Below are 12,225 nucleotides of genomic sequence, written 5' to 3'. Positions count from 1 at the left end.
TCAATATGGGTCTTTACGTTTGGGTTGTGCCAAGGTTTGAAATGAAAAATAGAATAGGAATAGTAATAATACTGCGAGAGAGAGAGAAAGATGGCAACGAGTTAGTGCACAGACGTGCAATAAATTTTTAAATCGATGGAGTATCATCCTACCTGCTGGGTTTTACTTCAGTGAGTTGAACTGTTATGGAAACAGATAAATAAAGCTTTGCTTTTTGCCTGCATACTGGATTGCAAGAATTTTAATAGAAAGCAAAATCAAATTCTGGGGGTGTAACGACTCCAGATTTCTAGGCTGCCTAGAATAGACTTATAGGTTTCTGCTGCAAAGGCATGCCAAGTATGTCTAACATATGAAGTACGATAAACTTCCAAAATCTGTTTCAAAATAAAATGCTCTAGGTGCTGCAAAACTTTTCTGACTGAGGCTTCAGAAGACATAGAAATTTGCACCTTTAGAGGAGATCAAATTTTGAAAGCTTTTCCGACTAGAATATTTTAGTTTACCATCAAAACCACAGCGCGTAACATTCAGATACATTTAAGCGCCTTTATAACAACCGCTCATTTGTACTCCTCAGGCCATTAGATACAAAACCACCCCGAAATCTTCCCATGTTCTGAAACTCATTTTCGTTTGACTAGTTTGAATTTTTTCATTTCAGCTGCCAAACCAAGTCAGGGGAAAAGCTGTTTCCACCTGACCCAAAATGTTTTATTCAATCCTAATTGAAATGTTTTCATTTCTCTTTCAGATTAATCATCTTAAACATCTAAAAACAAAAAATATCATTTCCAATGAAACATTTTGTCTAAAAATGTTGACCGTTCCAAATTTTCTACTATGTTTGGCTAAAATTAACTTGTTGACATGCTAAATGGTATCACTCCTTAATTACTATTTAACAGGTTTTAGGGTGTGTCCCCCCAACTCTCCTTGACTCCGCTTTGAACACTTTTTGAATTTATATGTTACAGTACAGAAATCACACCCATATAGCATGTTTTCTCCCGAGGCAATGCAGAAACCGCAATACAATGAAACTGTATGAGAAGAAAAGGTGATGAAAGGAATTCTATCTTCCCAGTACAGCTTATTTACAACGCAGGAGATGTATACATTTGCGTAAAACTGGCAGCGCTCAAAGCACCTTAAAAATATCAACGTTAAACAGACACCTAACTAATAAAAGTAACCAACAGCTTCAAACTTAAGAGTGTTTTTACAAGGCTACTTCATTAGCTAAACAAGCAAGTGGGAGTTGCTGCAAATGTTGCTTCTTGCCATACTAGAGGCTTTTCCTTGCTTCTGGTAAACAGAAGACACAAGACAGCCTTGTGAATAGCTGATGGCACAGACTGAGATCTAAAGCTCATCAGACAGGATGATAGGTCATCTTAATCAACTTCAAAAAGCCAATCCACATGCTCGTCCCAGCTCCTCGCCTCTCCTTCCCTGATCGCTCTCTCGCTCATTTGGCCATATTTTCCCATTCCCCCTCCACTTACTTCCCGCAAATTGTGCTGTTAAGAAAGAACGCGGGGAGCCCTTCGGGTCTCAGCATCCTGGGCGCAGGTGGTGGGGAAAACTTTGAAGTGAGCTCTCCACTAACTCTAGAGCTGGCCGTGCCTCCTCTGTAAGCAGCTCTTATTAAAAAAAAGACCAAGTATCCACTAGAACAAAACCAAGCAGGCCTATTTAATTAGGGCAAATGCTTGATATCCACTTCTTCATGTTAAACCACACAGTCGCACAAGCCTGGGAGGTCTGATTAATTTTAATATGCACGGTCGTGACAAGCGCCTCGGGGGTAAGAGACAGGAAAAAAAAAATCCCACGATCCCTGCTAGCTTGACAAATAGGTTTCAGCTAAATGTTGTGCATGTTGCCCAGATTAAGATGTTACTATTCAGCAAGGTCTTGAACCTTTAATATGAGGGACAAGAGGCCTGAGAAACAGGTGGCTCGCTCTTCATTCTCGAGTAAATGACATCCCCAAAAGCCGTGGCACATAAGCATAGAGGAAGAGCTGGCACACTCCCTCATGTGTATTTGTGTATTACCAGCCTGGGTCAGAGGTTTCTCCAGCAGTGATCCAAGGACTGAAATGAAGCTCAGAAAGCTAATGGCTTTTCTGAGGGAGGGGGGAATTTAAAAAGAAAAAAAAAAGAAAGAAAGAAGAACAAAGAGAGAGAGCAATATATGAAGGCAGACTGCAAACTCATCCAGCTGGAATACACTGGGGGCAACAGGCACATCAAAATAATCCAGGGGCAAGAGTGGCAGCAAGTTTTGAAAACCCCTATGGAAATTAGTCATGGCTATTGAAAAGGCCAGTTACCTGGGGAAGTGGGGGCAGAGAGGAGCCCAAATAATTATTTTGGTCTTGGTGAACCACTTACACGCTGTACTGTAAAAGACGGGAAGTGAGAGATCAAACATTTTGCTTTGGCTGCTGCTTGTCCATTATAGAGTGAATGTACCCTGGAAGGAAATTTTAATTATGGAGATCCATCAGAGAAGACTTTCATTCTAAAACAGGGAGGGGGAGAGGGACTGCATCTCCCCTCAAAAGCCCAAATTTCCTGAATCTCACTTGACCATAACGCTTTCTTCTGCATTTAAGATGCTGTATCAGCACCTCAGATGCCTTTATCAACAGAGAAAAGAAAAATCCGAAAGCTACAAACCTTTGAGGATGTAAGCAGAGAGACTTGGAAGGGAATCTAAGCAAATTTTGAACACTTCCATTGAAATAAACCATGACTATTGGGCTAAACTATTAGGAAGGAAAATACTTAAAAACTGAAGGTGAGAAACGAATAAACTTCACCTTGAGCAAGTAAGAGCTGGCAGGGCTTCAAACTAGGCTACCTCTGTTCTAGAGTTAAAGCCCTTGTGAATAAAGGTTTACGCCACCGCAGCATTTAACAGTGCCTTGCCTTCCCATAGGCCTATTTCATAAACTTCATCTTTTACTTTTTTTTTTTGTCATTTTTTGTTTTTATCAGCAGTCTGTGAATGCACATTTCCATATGGCATGGTCTTTGAAAAAAACAGCGTGGAAGTTTGATGTGGGCTTGCTCTACAAGACAAGACACATTTTCTGGTGACAGACTGCATAGATGAACATGGAACTACAATGCACTTGAAGCATCCTTCTACAGCAGCAGGAGTGTACGAACAAAACTTAAAAAGTACTCAGCTGCAAAGTATCCTTGTTTGTCCTTCAGTAGAACAGCATTACAAAGCCTCTTCAACATGTACTTTGTCAAAGGGACAGTGAAGAACCAAATAAAAGAAATTCAAACCTCAACCAGTTAAGAGTATCCTTAGGCTTTTCCCGGATCTGTTCACTTTATTTCTTCCCATCTCATCAGATGTCATTTAAAAACAGAAGTCTGCATTTCAGAGGTTTCCCTTCTTGTGTCCATTAATGGTCTGCTTTGGAATTTATGGCTTGAGAAGAGGGAGACCTCTTGATTTCTTTACAAGATATGTTGATCAGAAGTTTGATAATATTAGGAGATATTCTGGGATCTTATTTCAACTAGAGAGCCTGAATTCAATATGGTTCACTTTTTTACAGACTACAGAACTGCTTAAACAACAGCCATTTAAATTACCACAAGAACAGGTGTTGTGATTTATAATGTAAACTTAGATATCAAACACAAATAGCCTTTGGGGGATGTTCAGAAGACAAAAATCATGCCCAAGAGGCCTTTCTCATCCCTTTCTTTCCGACAAAGTAATTACTTACAGTATTGCAGGATACTATTATACATGAGGCTTTAGTACTCACATTACCTCTTAAAGCCCTGCAAACATATATATTACCTGCTTACTAAACACTTGAGATTAATTGCTCCTGCTCAGAAGACCTAAGGACTAGTAGATAGAAATTTTGGAGCAGAAACAGTATTAAACACTATATATACACAATTCTTGTGTGTGTGTTTGTTTGAGTATAAATACATGTATCTACTACATGCATTTTATATATATGTGTGTCATCTGTGTACATGTATTTATATAAAGTTCAAAGTATTCATTTAAACAGCCAAACCAAATTAAGTTTCAGAGGTCCTTAACATAGAAGAACGAGCCATGCAGACGAATGAGTACCCACACGTGCACAGGCTCATATGCGCAGGCTCTGTGGTCTAGTAGATGTCTGTATGATCCCTTTTATCCAGAATTCCTACAAATTCTGTACAAGAACATAGATCTGGCCTCAGAAGATACAGTATGTAAGTTTTAAAGATAAACAGACAGATACATAACCTGTTACGAACATATACTGCAAAAACGGACAAAGAAGATTGAGTCTTAATTAAAAGTTAGGAGATGTAAAGAGCCAGTGAGTACTCTGGCTTATTCTAAAAATAGGAGAGAATTTACTTGGTTGCCTATTTTTTTTCCAGAAGACAAGCCATACGTTCAGAGGAAAGGCTACACAGATTTCAGAGATTTAATTTTCCACAAGCACAGGCCATAAATTAAAATACAGCAATCCAATCTCATTAATAGTGCAAGAAAAAGCTAAGTGGCTGCTTTGGTCTTTGCTTTCATGAACTTGTGTCAAGCTCAGTGACTTCAAAGAGATTTCCATTTCATTTCTACAAATGAAGAGAACAGACAGACAGAGAGTCTCTGCCATCCTCTGATGCCTTAAGAAAACAGAAGAAAAACATGCCTGTATCTCATTCGCCTAATGATTTTAGCTGCAAAAGGAATCCCGTGGTTGGCAGACGACCCTCAGGGCAAGGGCTTGAGGTCTGTCACAGTATATAAGGCTTCTCCAAACCCACTCCATTATCTTCATTATTGTATACCAGGAATAAAAGGGGACTGACTCCTCTTCTGAAGTTCAAGTTAGAAAGGACAGAATGTTTCATGTAAAATAACATTGTGTGACTTCAGTAATAGGTTTATGCCTTTGGGGGCCTAATATTAAAGCTGCATATAAGGATTTTCTGCAGAATTTGAAAGAAGAAAATACGAGCACTGTATTAGCAACGAGTGAAATTCCTCAAGTTTTAGATTCACTGAAACAGTCCATGTCTCTGTGTCAGCAAGACTCATTGTCAGTCACATACTTTCACACAGCAAGAGTAAAATGGCAAGTTTAGAGGGGAAAAAAATAGAGCTTGGGGCTTTAGAGGAGCTAAGTATAAAGCCCTACAAAAACCAAAACCATACACATATGCAAGGAGGAAAAGGAAGTGACAAGCTTTTGGAAAGTTCTTAGAAATGAGTAGGTAGCATGACTTCCTAACAGGGGACATTAACCAAGGGCATATACACAACAAAATATCATGCAAACCACTTATATGAAGAGTGATGCTTCCCTTGTCAGCTCACATGTGGCTACATGTATGTGCTTACATATGTGCATGCATACATGTGTGCATTTGTGCATTTGCATTTACAAAACAGTATGTTTCGTAACACTGTAAAAATCCTTGTCCTCTACTGACAAAATGTAAGTATTAACTCTTACTTTCTAACTACCGTAAGAAAACCATTTACCTTATATCAATAAAGTTTCTTAAAAAGAGTCAGAGTTGTTATCAGTATTTTTGAGTATCTCACTTGTCCTCAAAACCCATTTAAGAAAAGAGAGGTCCTTTCCCTGACTGATCCAAGGTTTGGATAGAGACCTGAAGTTGTCTACCCAGCCCTCCTCTTTTTTCTGGTTTTGAAGAAACAGGCCGTTTGAAAGAATGCTTCAAAAGCACATTTCCCACAGTAATTCAGAAGACAATTTCAAACAATAAAACCAGAGCAAACATAGCCCATTGTACAAGTTAAATAATATATAAACTTTTGAGTACATAGAGAAATGGGAATCCGGCTCATATCTGGTCTTTGAAAGATTCACAGGAAATTGATTTAATTAAACCTCAGCTACTGGTGCAAATGTTTCCCTTTCTTCCCAAAGAGAAATAAAGTATTATATCATTGTTGTTGACACAATGCAGCAAAGCTTAACCAAGATTCTTGGTCTTCTCCTACAAAGCTCTGCAAACTAGCAAGGCTAAAAATTAGTACTGAAATAGAGGGTGATCATGCATTGCTGAATTGTTACCTACACGTACTACCAAAGATTCCCACTTGTAACTTATCTTATTCATGGGGAAATTCATTAATATGCTAATTACCTGACTAGCAACCAGTGCCGACTGACAACTTTACTTTCAGCACCACATGAAGAAGACATGACAATAAGTTGATTTTCTGTTGGAGTTCAAACAGAGAAGACATTGTGCTTGCAGTAGTACATACTTCTTTTAGGGAAAGAGACTCATATTTGGGGAGGACCTCTAAGAATGGTCTTGCCACCTGCACCCAGAAATATATATTTTTTAATTAGCCACTGTAAAAACAATCATGTTGGCTGAAGGGAAAGGGGGAGGGAGACTTGTCAAAATGATGTATTTGTCTCTCACCACCTTTCAATGCTCTTATGCAAGTCTAATTTTCTTCCTAGCCAGCTCACCTCTCTGGCCTCCTTTTGTTTCATGTCCCATTTCCCATTCTCTTCTAACTTCTGAACTTTTGTTAGTGCGCTTTTAAAGAGAAAGGGAAAAAAAAATCCCAACCCTTTCCTATTCATTTTTTCCTGGATGGGGAGTAAGCAGAGACATGAATATGGTACCCTCATAATGATTTAACTAGGGCTTAATGAAATTTTCATCACAACCTGCTGTTCATTTTAATGGCCTTTGAAAGACAATAGAACAATGGCTACAGGGAAGAAAAGATTTTCTGTTGCATGCATTTGCAAAACCCAACATTCAGTTGCTACCCCTCCTTTCTCTCCCAATCTCTTCACAAAGCTGTAGATCTTTTGTTTGTACTGTATATTTTCATTTTAGTAGAGCCAAGATAATGCACAGGCTCTGTAACCGTTCTCACGTCTATCTGTGGCCTTTTCTTAATGGAGTCTGTGCAGCTTGTACAACCTAATACTCAACAGAGTATTTATACATAGCCCAGAACTCCCTATTCTTTCCTCTCTCATATAAAAGCCTGGTCTCCTTCCCCCCACATCCATCCTGTACACAGGAAGGATATTTTCCATTCAAAGGCACAAGTTAGGCCATGGCACTGACCATTAAGTCAACGTAAATGCAAAATGACATGCTATGATTATACGTAATATCAAAAAAAAAAAAAAAAGCTTAGACAAAGAATTTGTTTCCCAGCAGACCCTTACTGTGTGCTCCAATCAAGAAGACTAATTTACAATCCTGTCATGCTCACGTATGTGGCAGTGTGGCTGTGTTTGCGTCCGTATTTTCATCCCAGTATGCAGGTTGTCCTAAAATTTTCTTGTAGGTGGTGTCAATTCATGCTTCAATGCTGAGGTGGGCCCCAAGGGCCACGCTTTTAAACAATTTAAATAGATTTCTACAACAGGATAAGGCGGGTGTAAATGAAAATGAAGTCTTATTACTGTGCATTAGGGAACAAGGCTCAGTATGTTCACACAACATCAACTGGCTCACAGTCCCCTGGAAATCTAGCTGTAAATAGGCATGCTGGATGCCTATGGAGAACAGAGTGAGAATGTCACCTTCCAGTCAGGGGTTTGACTCTGCCCCAAATAGGTGGAAATTGAAAATCTTACTTAAAGGAAAGCTGTTCTGTGGCTTTCTCAGGGGCGAGATGTTTGGTCTTAGTCACAGCCCACAGAGCACAAGTGGCATCGTCATCAACCGGACATACACTCTCAAAGAGAAACCGATTCTCCAGAAATGATACATATGTGCCAAGATTGAAACTTGCTGGCCAGACATAACGCAGAGAAAGCCTGTACTGTGTCTGTTTGTACAGTACCTGCACTACAGATAAATAGGGGATGACATGATAGGACATGCTCCAGACAAAACCTTTCATGGATTCCAAATTTAACTTCTTACCTTTCACATAGTGGCATGCGTACTAGATAATTTCACAAAAACACTGACGTTGTTGATAACACTGCTTTTTGCTCTAGAAACAGGGGAGGGAGGAGTAGTGGTGTAAATGACCCCCAGGCTGCCAAAACTACAGTGCTCATTGTACCCACGTTGAGGAGGTTGCTGCGTCCTATTGCAACTGTCACAAAAAGACCATTATGACAGACAAAGGCTGTCACTTGGGAAAAGCTAAAAATATTAACGATGATGGGATATTGCTGAAATTCATCTCTAATGTAGACAAGAACTATGAGTTCTTTACTTCAATTTTGCTAGCAAGAAAAAGCAAATGGAGAGAAAACGGGAAAAAGTATACGTATCCAAAGAATCTGGAGAAAAGAAAACAAAACAGCAAATTTTGGCCAGTTTCCCAGGCCTTACCTTCTGGCTCGTTTTTGATGAGCTCTTCCATTTTTCTTTGCTTAAGGGTGTCTACGACATCCGCTAGGCTCCCTTTGCGCCTTTCAGGGGTTCCCAGGGCTGTGCTGGACAATGATTCTCCACTCTGACGCCCACCTTCTTCTGCCTTCAAGGGTGAGGTAGATGAGTTGTGCGGGGCAAATGAAGACATCACTTTATTGCCATCAACTTCCTGAAAGGGGAGAAAAATGAGATCGAACATTTCTTTTCTTAAAGAAGAAAAAAATAAAGATGGAAAGAAAGAACAATCCTTTGTTCTTTGAGTTCATTGCTGTTTGTTCTTCTGTTGAAACCTTTAAAAAGGCACGCAATACTTCAAAAACACCCAGAACAAAGCCTATCCATAAAGCATAAACCAAGATTACAGGCTGAAGCAAACAAAGATCAGCTTGCAAGAGAGAAACATAAAATACAGTTTTCCCCTAATTGAGAAGAAGTGTTGTACTCATAGGTTTCCTAATAACAATGGTATTGATTACCTTTAATTGTTTGTTCTTTTACAGCTTGCTTTCGAAAAAATCTTCAATTTTTACAAGGACCATTAATTTCCTGACTTTATAAAGTACTTAATGCCTTGACGGCTAGTTGTTGTAAGAAATGAAATAGTAACCAAATTTAAATGCCCTTCTCCATGTGACTTATTTTAACTCACAGTTCAAGTAGTTCTCCCATATATAAAGGATGAAGCAATTGTTTTCTAATTCTCTTTCTGTTCTCCTATCTCATACGTTCAATTCTTGTAGAGACAATATTTTTCACAAAGGTGGTCCTAATGACTTTCACTGGCAGCACAACAGCAAAACTCTCTGCCTTGCTGGAACATACACACAATCCTCCTCACGTGAGAGTCCACAGAGGTCTACTCATTAATTTTAATGGAAACCCAAACTGGTTCCAGCATCTTCAAACTTGCCTTCATTAATGTGAGAGCCTTCTCCTTCACGCCTTCTCCAAAATAAAGCCATGTTCTCTGCATATATTCCTTTTCCCTTTTATGTCTCTTTTATACCCTACCCTTCTGTATACATCTCTGAAATCCCATTTTTCCTCTGCTAACATACACCATCTATACCTTGCAAAACTTAGGTCAATGTCTCCAAACAAAGCTTGCTGCAGAGTACATACACTGCATAATATAATGCTGCAAACATGAACAGTATTTATTTTGATCAGATTCTCCAAAGGGGTTTTTTTTTTTATTTTCATTATCCTATTTCCTTACCTTTTGTATTCCAGATGTTTAATGAATATTATTTTGAAAAAAGTCATTAGACCATCTTGTGATCTGAGTTACAGACTTGGTTGAAAAAGTCTTAATAATTTTTAAATTGTTTTCATTTTATAGCATATGAAAGCGACACATATACTGCTTTTAGGGATTTTTGTTACAATTTTATCTTTTTTTTTCCCTGAGTAATTTTTGGTGTCTCTGGTTCAACGAATTCCAGTATTTCAGAAAAAAAATGTGTCTTTTCATAAATAGAACATATACTGCTAAAAATTATCTCAATATATTTTGAATAAAGCAACGTGGAAGTTTTGAAGTAAATAATGTATTTGTTGTCACATTTTGGCAAAAAGACTACCATTGGTGAAGAAAACTTTTAGTGCAAACAATTTTGAGCAGCTTGAATGTGTTATACTAGTGAATAAATTCCCTAACAGAATCGGATTTAACTGAGATTACAATCTGGGCCGTCATATGCCCCAAAAGCCAAACCCAGTGATGTTAATGAGAGACTTTCTACTGACGTCAATGAGCTTTTGACCAAGCCCTAAAAAATTTTCCGACTCTAGTCAACAGAAATGCTCCTTTTTTTTTTCGTGTAACTCCCTCCATTTTTGTTCCGCACTTGGAAAATTACTAGTTCCTAACAGTGGACTGAAAAAATGAGTTGGAGCCGAATGTAATTTTTTTCACATATATATAGACCTGAATAAACTGTTTTTTAACACTGATCTAGATGAGAAAAATAGTTAACTCCAGCATCATCAGTTCAGATTTTATCCAACATTCCAACCCGTTATCACCAAGTGGCAATTTTTTTTCCACAGACAAGGCCAAAAGAGGAAATATCTCGAAAGCTGCTTTCTTATTCACACTTCGAAGACACATAAGCCAAATACCATCCTTAGTTACAGTTCTTAAATCCACCTGTATCACCAATTACAGGAACGGCATTATTCCTAATTTTACCAGGAACTAGTTTCTTGGTTTTATTCCAAAGTGGGTCCCAAAGACACTCACTTGTGTTTCTGTGTATGTCACACATTGGTCACAGACACAAAGGACTTGCAACAGCTGCCTAAACCTCGGGAACCATCACTGCTGTTTCCATGCACATTTTGCGTGCATTCAATTGTTTTTATATGTGCAAATATATTCTGAGTATAAAACAAGTTTGTTGTAAGAGAAGAAGCATATATACCCAAGGACTGAATGATATGTAAAGTAACAGAAGGTGATCTTCAAAATCACAAATTGCTTAGCATTCAAATGGAACCCACAAATACTTTCAAAACTACTAAAATTCCCCTGCCTCTCTCTCTGGGGAAAAGGAACCGTGAGGAGGAAAGGACAAGAGAGTAGTTTGTAAGCGAAGCTTCTTGAAAGGGCTCGGGATACTCAATTGCTAGTTCTTTTAAATGTTCTGTGTAATCATGGAAAAAAGCCACTTCTGTTTCTGCATTTCAGTTTCCTACCTGTAAAATAGGTACAAAAGAAGTGATTTCTTACATTGTAAAGGTCTTGAACTGACAAACTGATTAATAACACAGAGACGCCCTGATACTACAGTGTTGGCTAAAAGTGTTTATATAGTACCACAGTTAAGACGACTTCGTAGCTGGACAAAAAAAGGACGGGGAAGGGTTTTTTGAAAGATAAATTATCTACTAAACTATTCACCTAAGTAATCATCCCCAAAACAAAATGCTTCCTTCGACTGCTCTTGTTATGTGTGCATGTATGCAGTGTTTGCACATCACATACGTGGGCTATTTATACACTCGTGGGGTTTAAGATACACTCCACTCAATCAAAACACATATACAGTAGGGGAACAGCTGCAATCACATCTCAGTGGGCTAAATTACAGTACACCAGTGAATTACTCATTCAAAAAGATCTGGAGCAATCACACATTCATTGCGTGATTTGCAATCTAAGAGGAATCCTCTCCTTCCCATACCAGCGGATGAGCGCACGCATCAGCTCCTGCTGTCGCTGAGAGTTCTGCATGGATCCCCTGGCCCCCCAGTTCAGGAATCTGCCTTCCCCGCTCATCTGTGATCTTTTTATTCAGCCGTTCAGAACCACCACCTGAAATGCTCAACTGTTATCTATCTTGGTTTTTGCTTTATGTCCCTCTGTTTTACGTTGCTCTTTCTTATGCCATTACTGGGGAAGGTGAAAAAGAACTTTCAGTGGTTCTGGATTTTTGCTTTTACCATGTAAAAAGAAAGAATAGGATACTTCCACATAAAACTTACTCATGTCAATGGGTGTATCAAGCTAAAAAACTTCTAGCAAGGGAACTCCTCTGATACTATGTATGTGGGTTTAACCATCCCCTGAACACACTCACCCTGCAATCCTTAATGGCAAGAAAGATATGTCAGCAACAGTTTAAAATCAGTCCCCTGAGAAGGAAGTTCCCTCCCAACAAGTGAGATTTAGCAGGTCCCTTTTTTGAAAGGGCAAATCCATGTGACTTTTTTCAGTCAAACGGAAAGAAAAGCAACACCATTGCGAAGAGTGGTACTAAAGAACCTGAATACCTACGACTGACGTTTTGAAGTGAAGTCCATCAAGCCACACACAAATTCTGTATCT

General features: G+C 38.8%; 1 protein-coding gene across 7 annotated transcripts in view; it reads right to left on the bottom strand.

Annotated features, from left to right (window-relative positions):
- The window catches only part of SOX5 (SRY-box transcription factor 5), a gene marked incomplete at both ends in the record, with an annotated part of 298,722 nt that overhangs the window by 216,672 nt on the left and 69,825 nt on the right, over positions 1–12,225 (bottom strand). For all 7 annotated transcript variants that reach the window (XM_082010588.1, XM_082010587.1, XM_082010589.1 and 4 more), the window contains one exon: positions 8,352–8,562. In XM_082010588.1, coding sequence (XP_081866714.1) covers positions 8,352–8,562 — 211 coding nt within the window. The remainder of the gene's footprint in view (positions 1–8,351; positions 8,563–12,225) is intronic.

This window comes from Phaethon aethereus (assembly GCF_964289735.1).
Source record: "Phaethon aethereus genome assembly, chromosome: 1".
NCBI classification, from domain to species: Eukaryota; Metazoa; Chordata; class Aves; order Phaethontiformes; family Phaethontidae; genus Phaethon; species Phaethon aethereus.
Note: the sequence above shows the minus strand (reverse complement) of the source record. Positions and strands in the feature narration are given on the sequence as shown.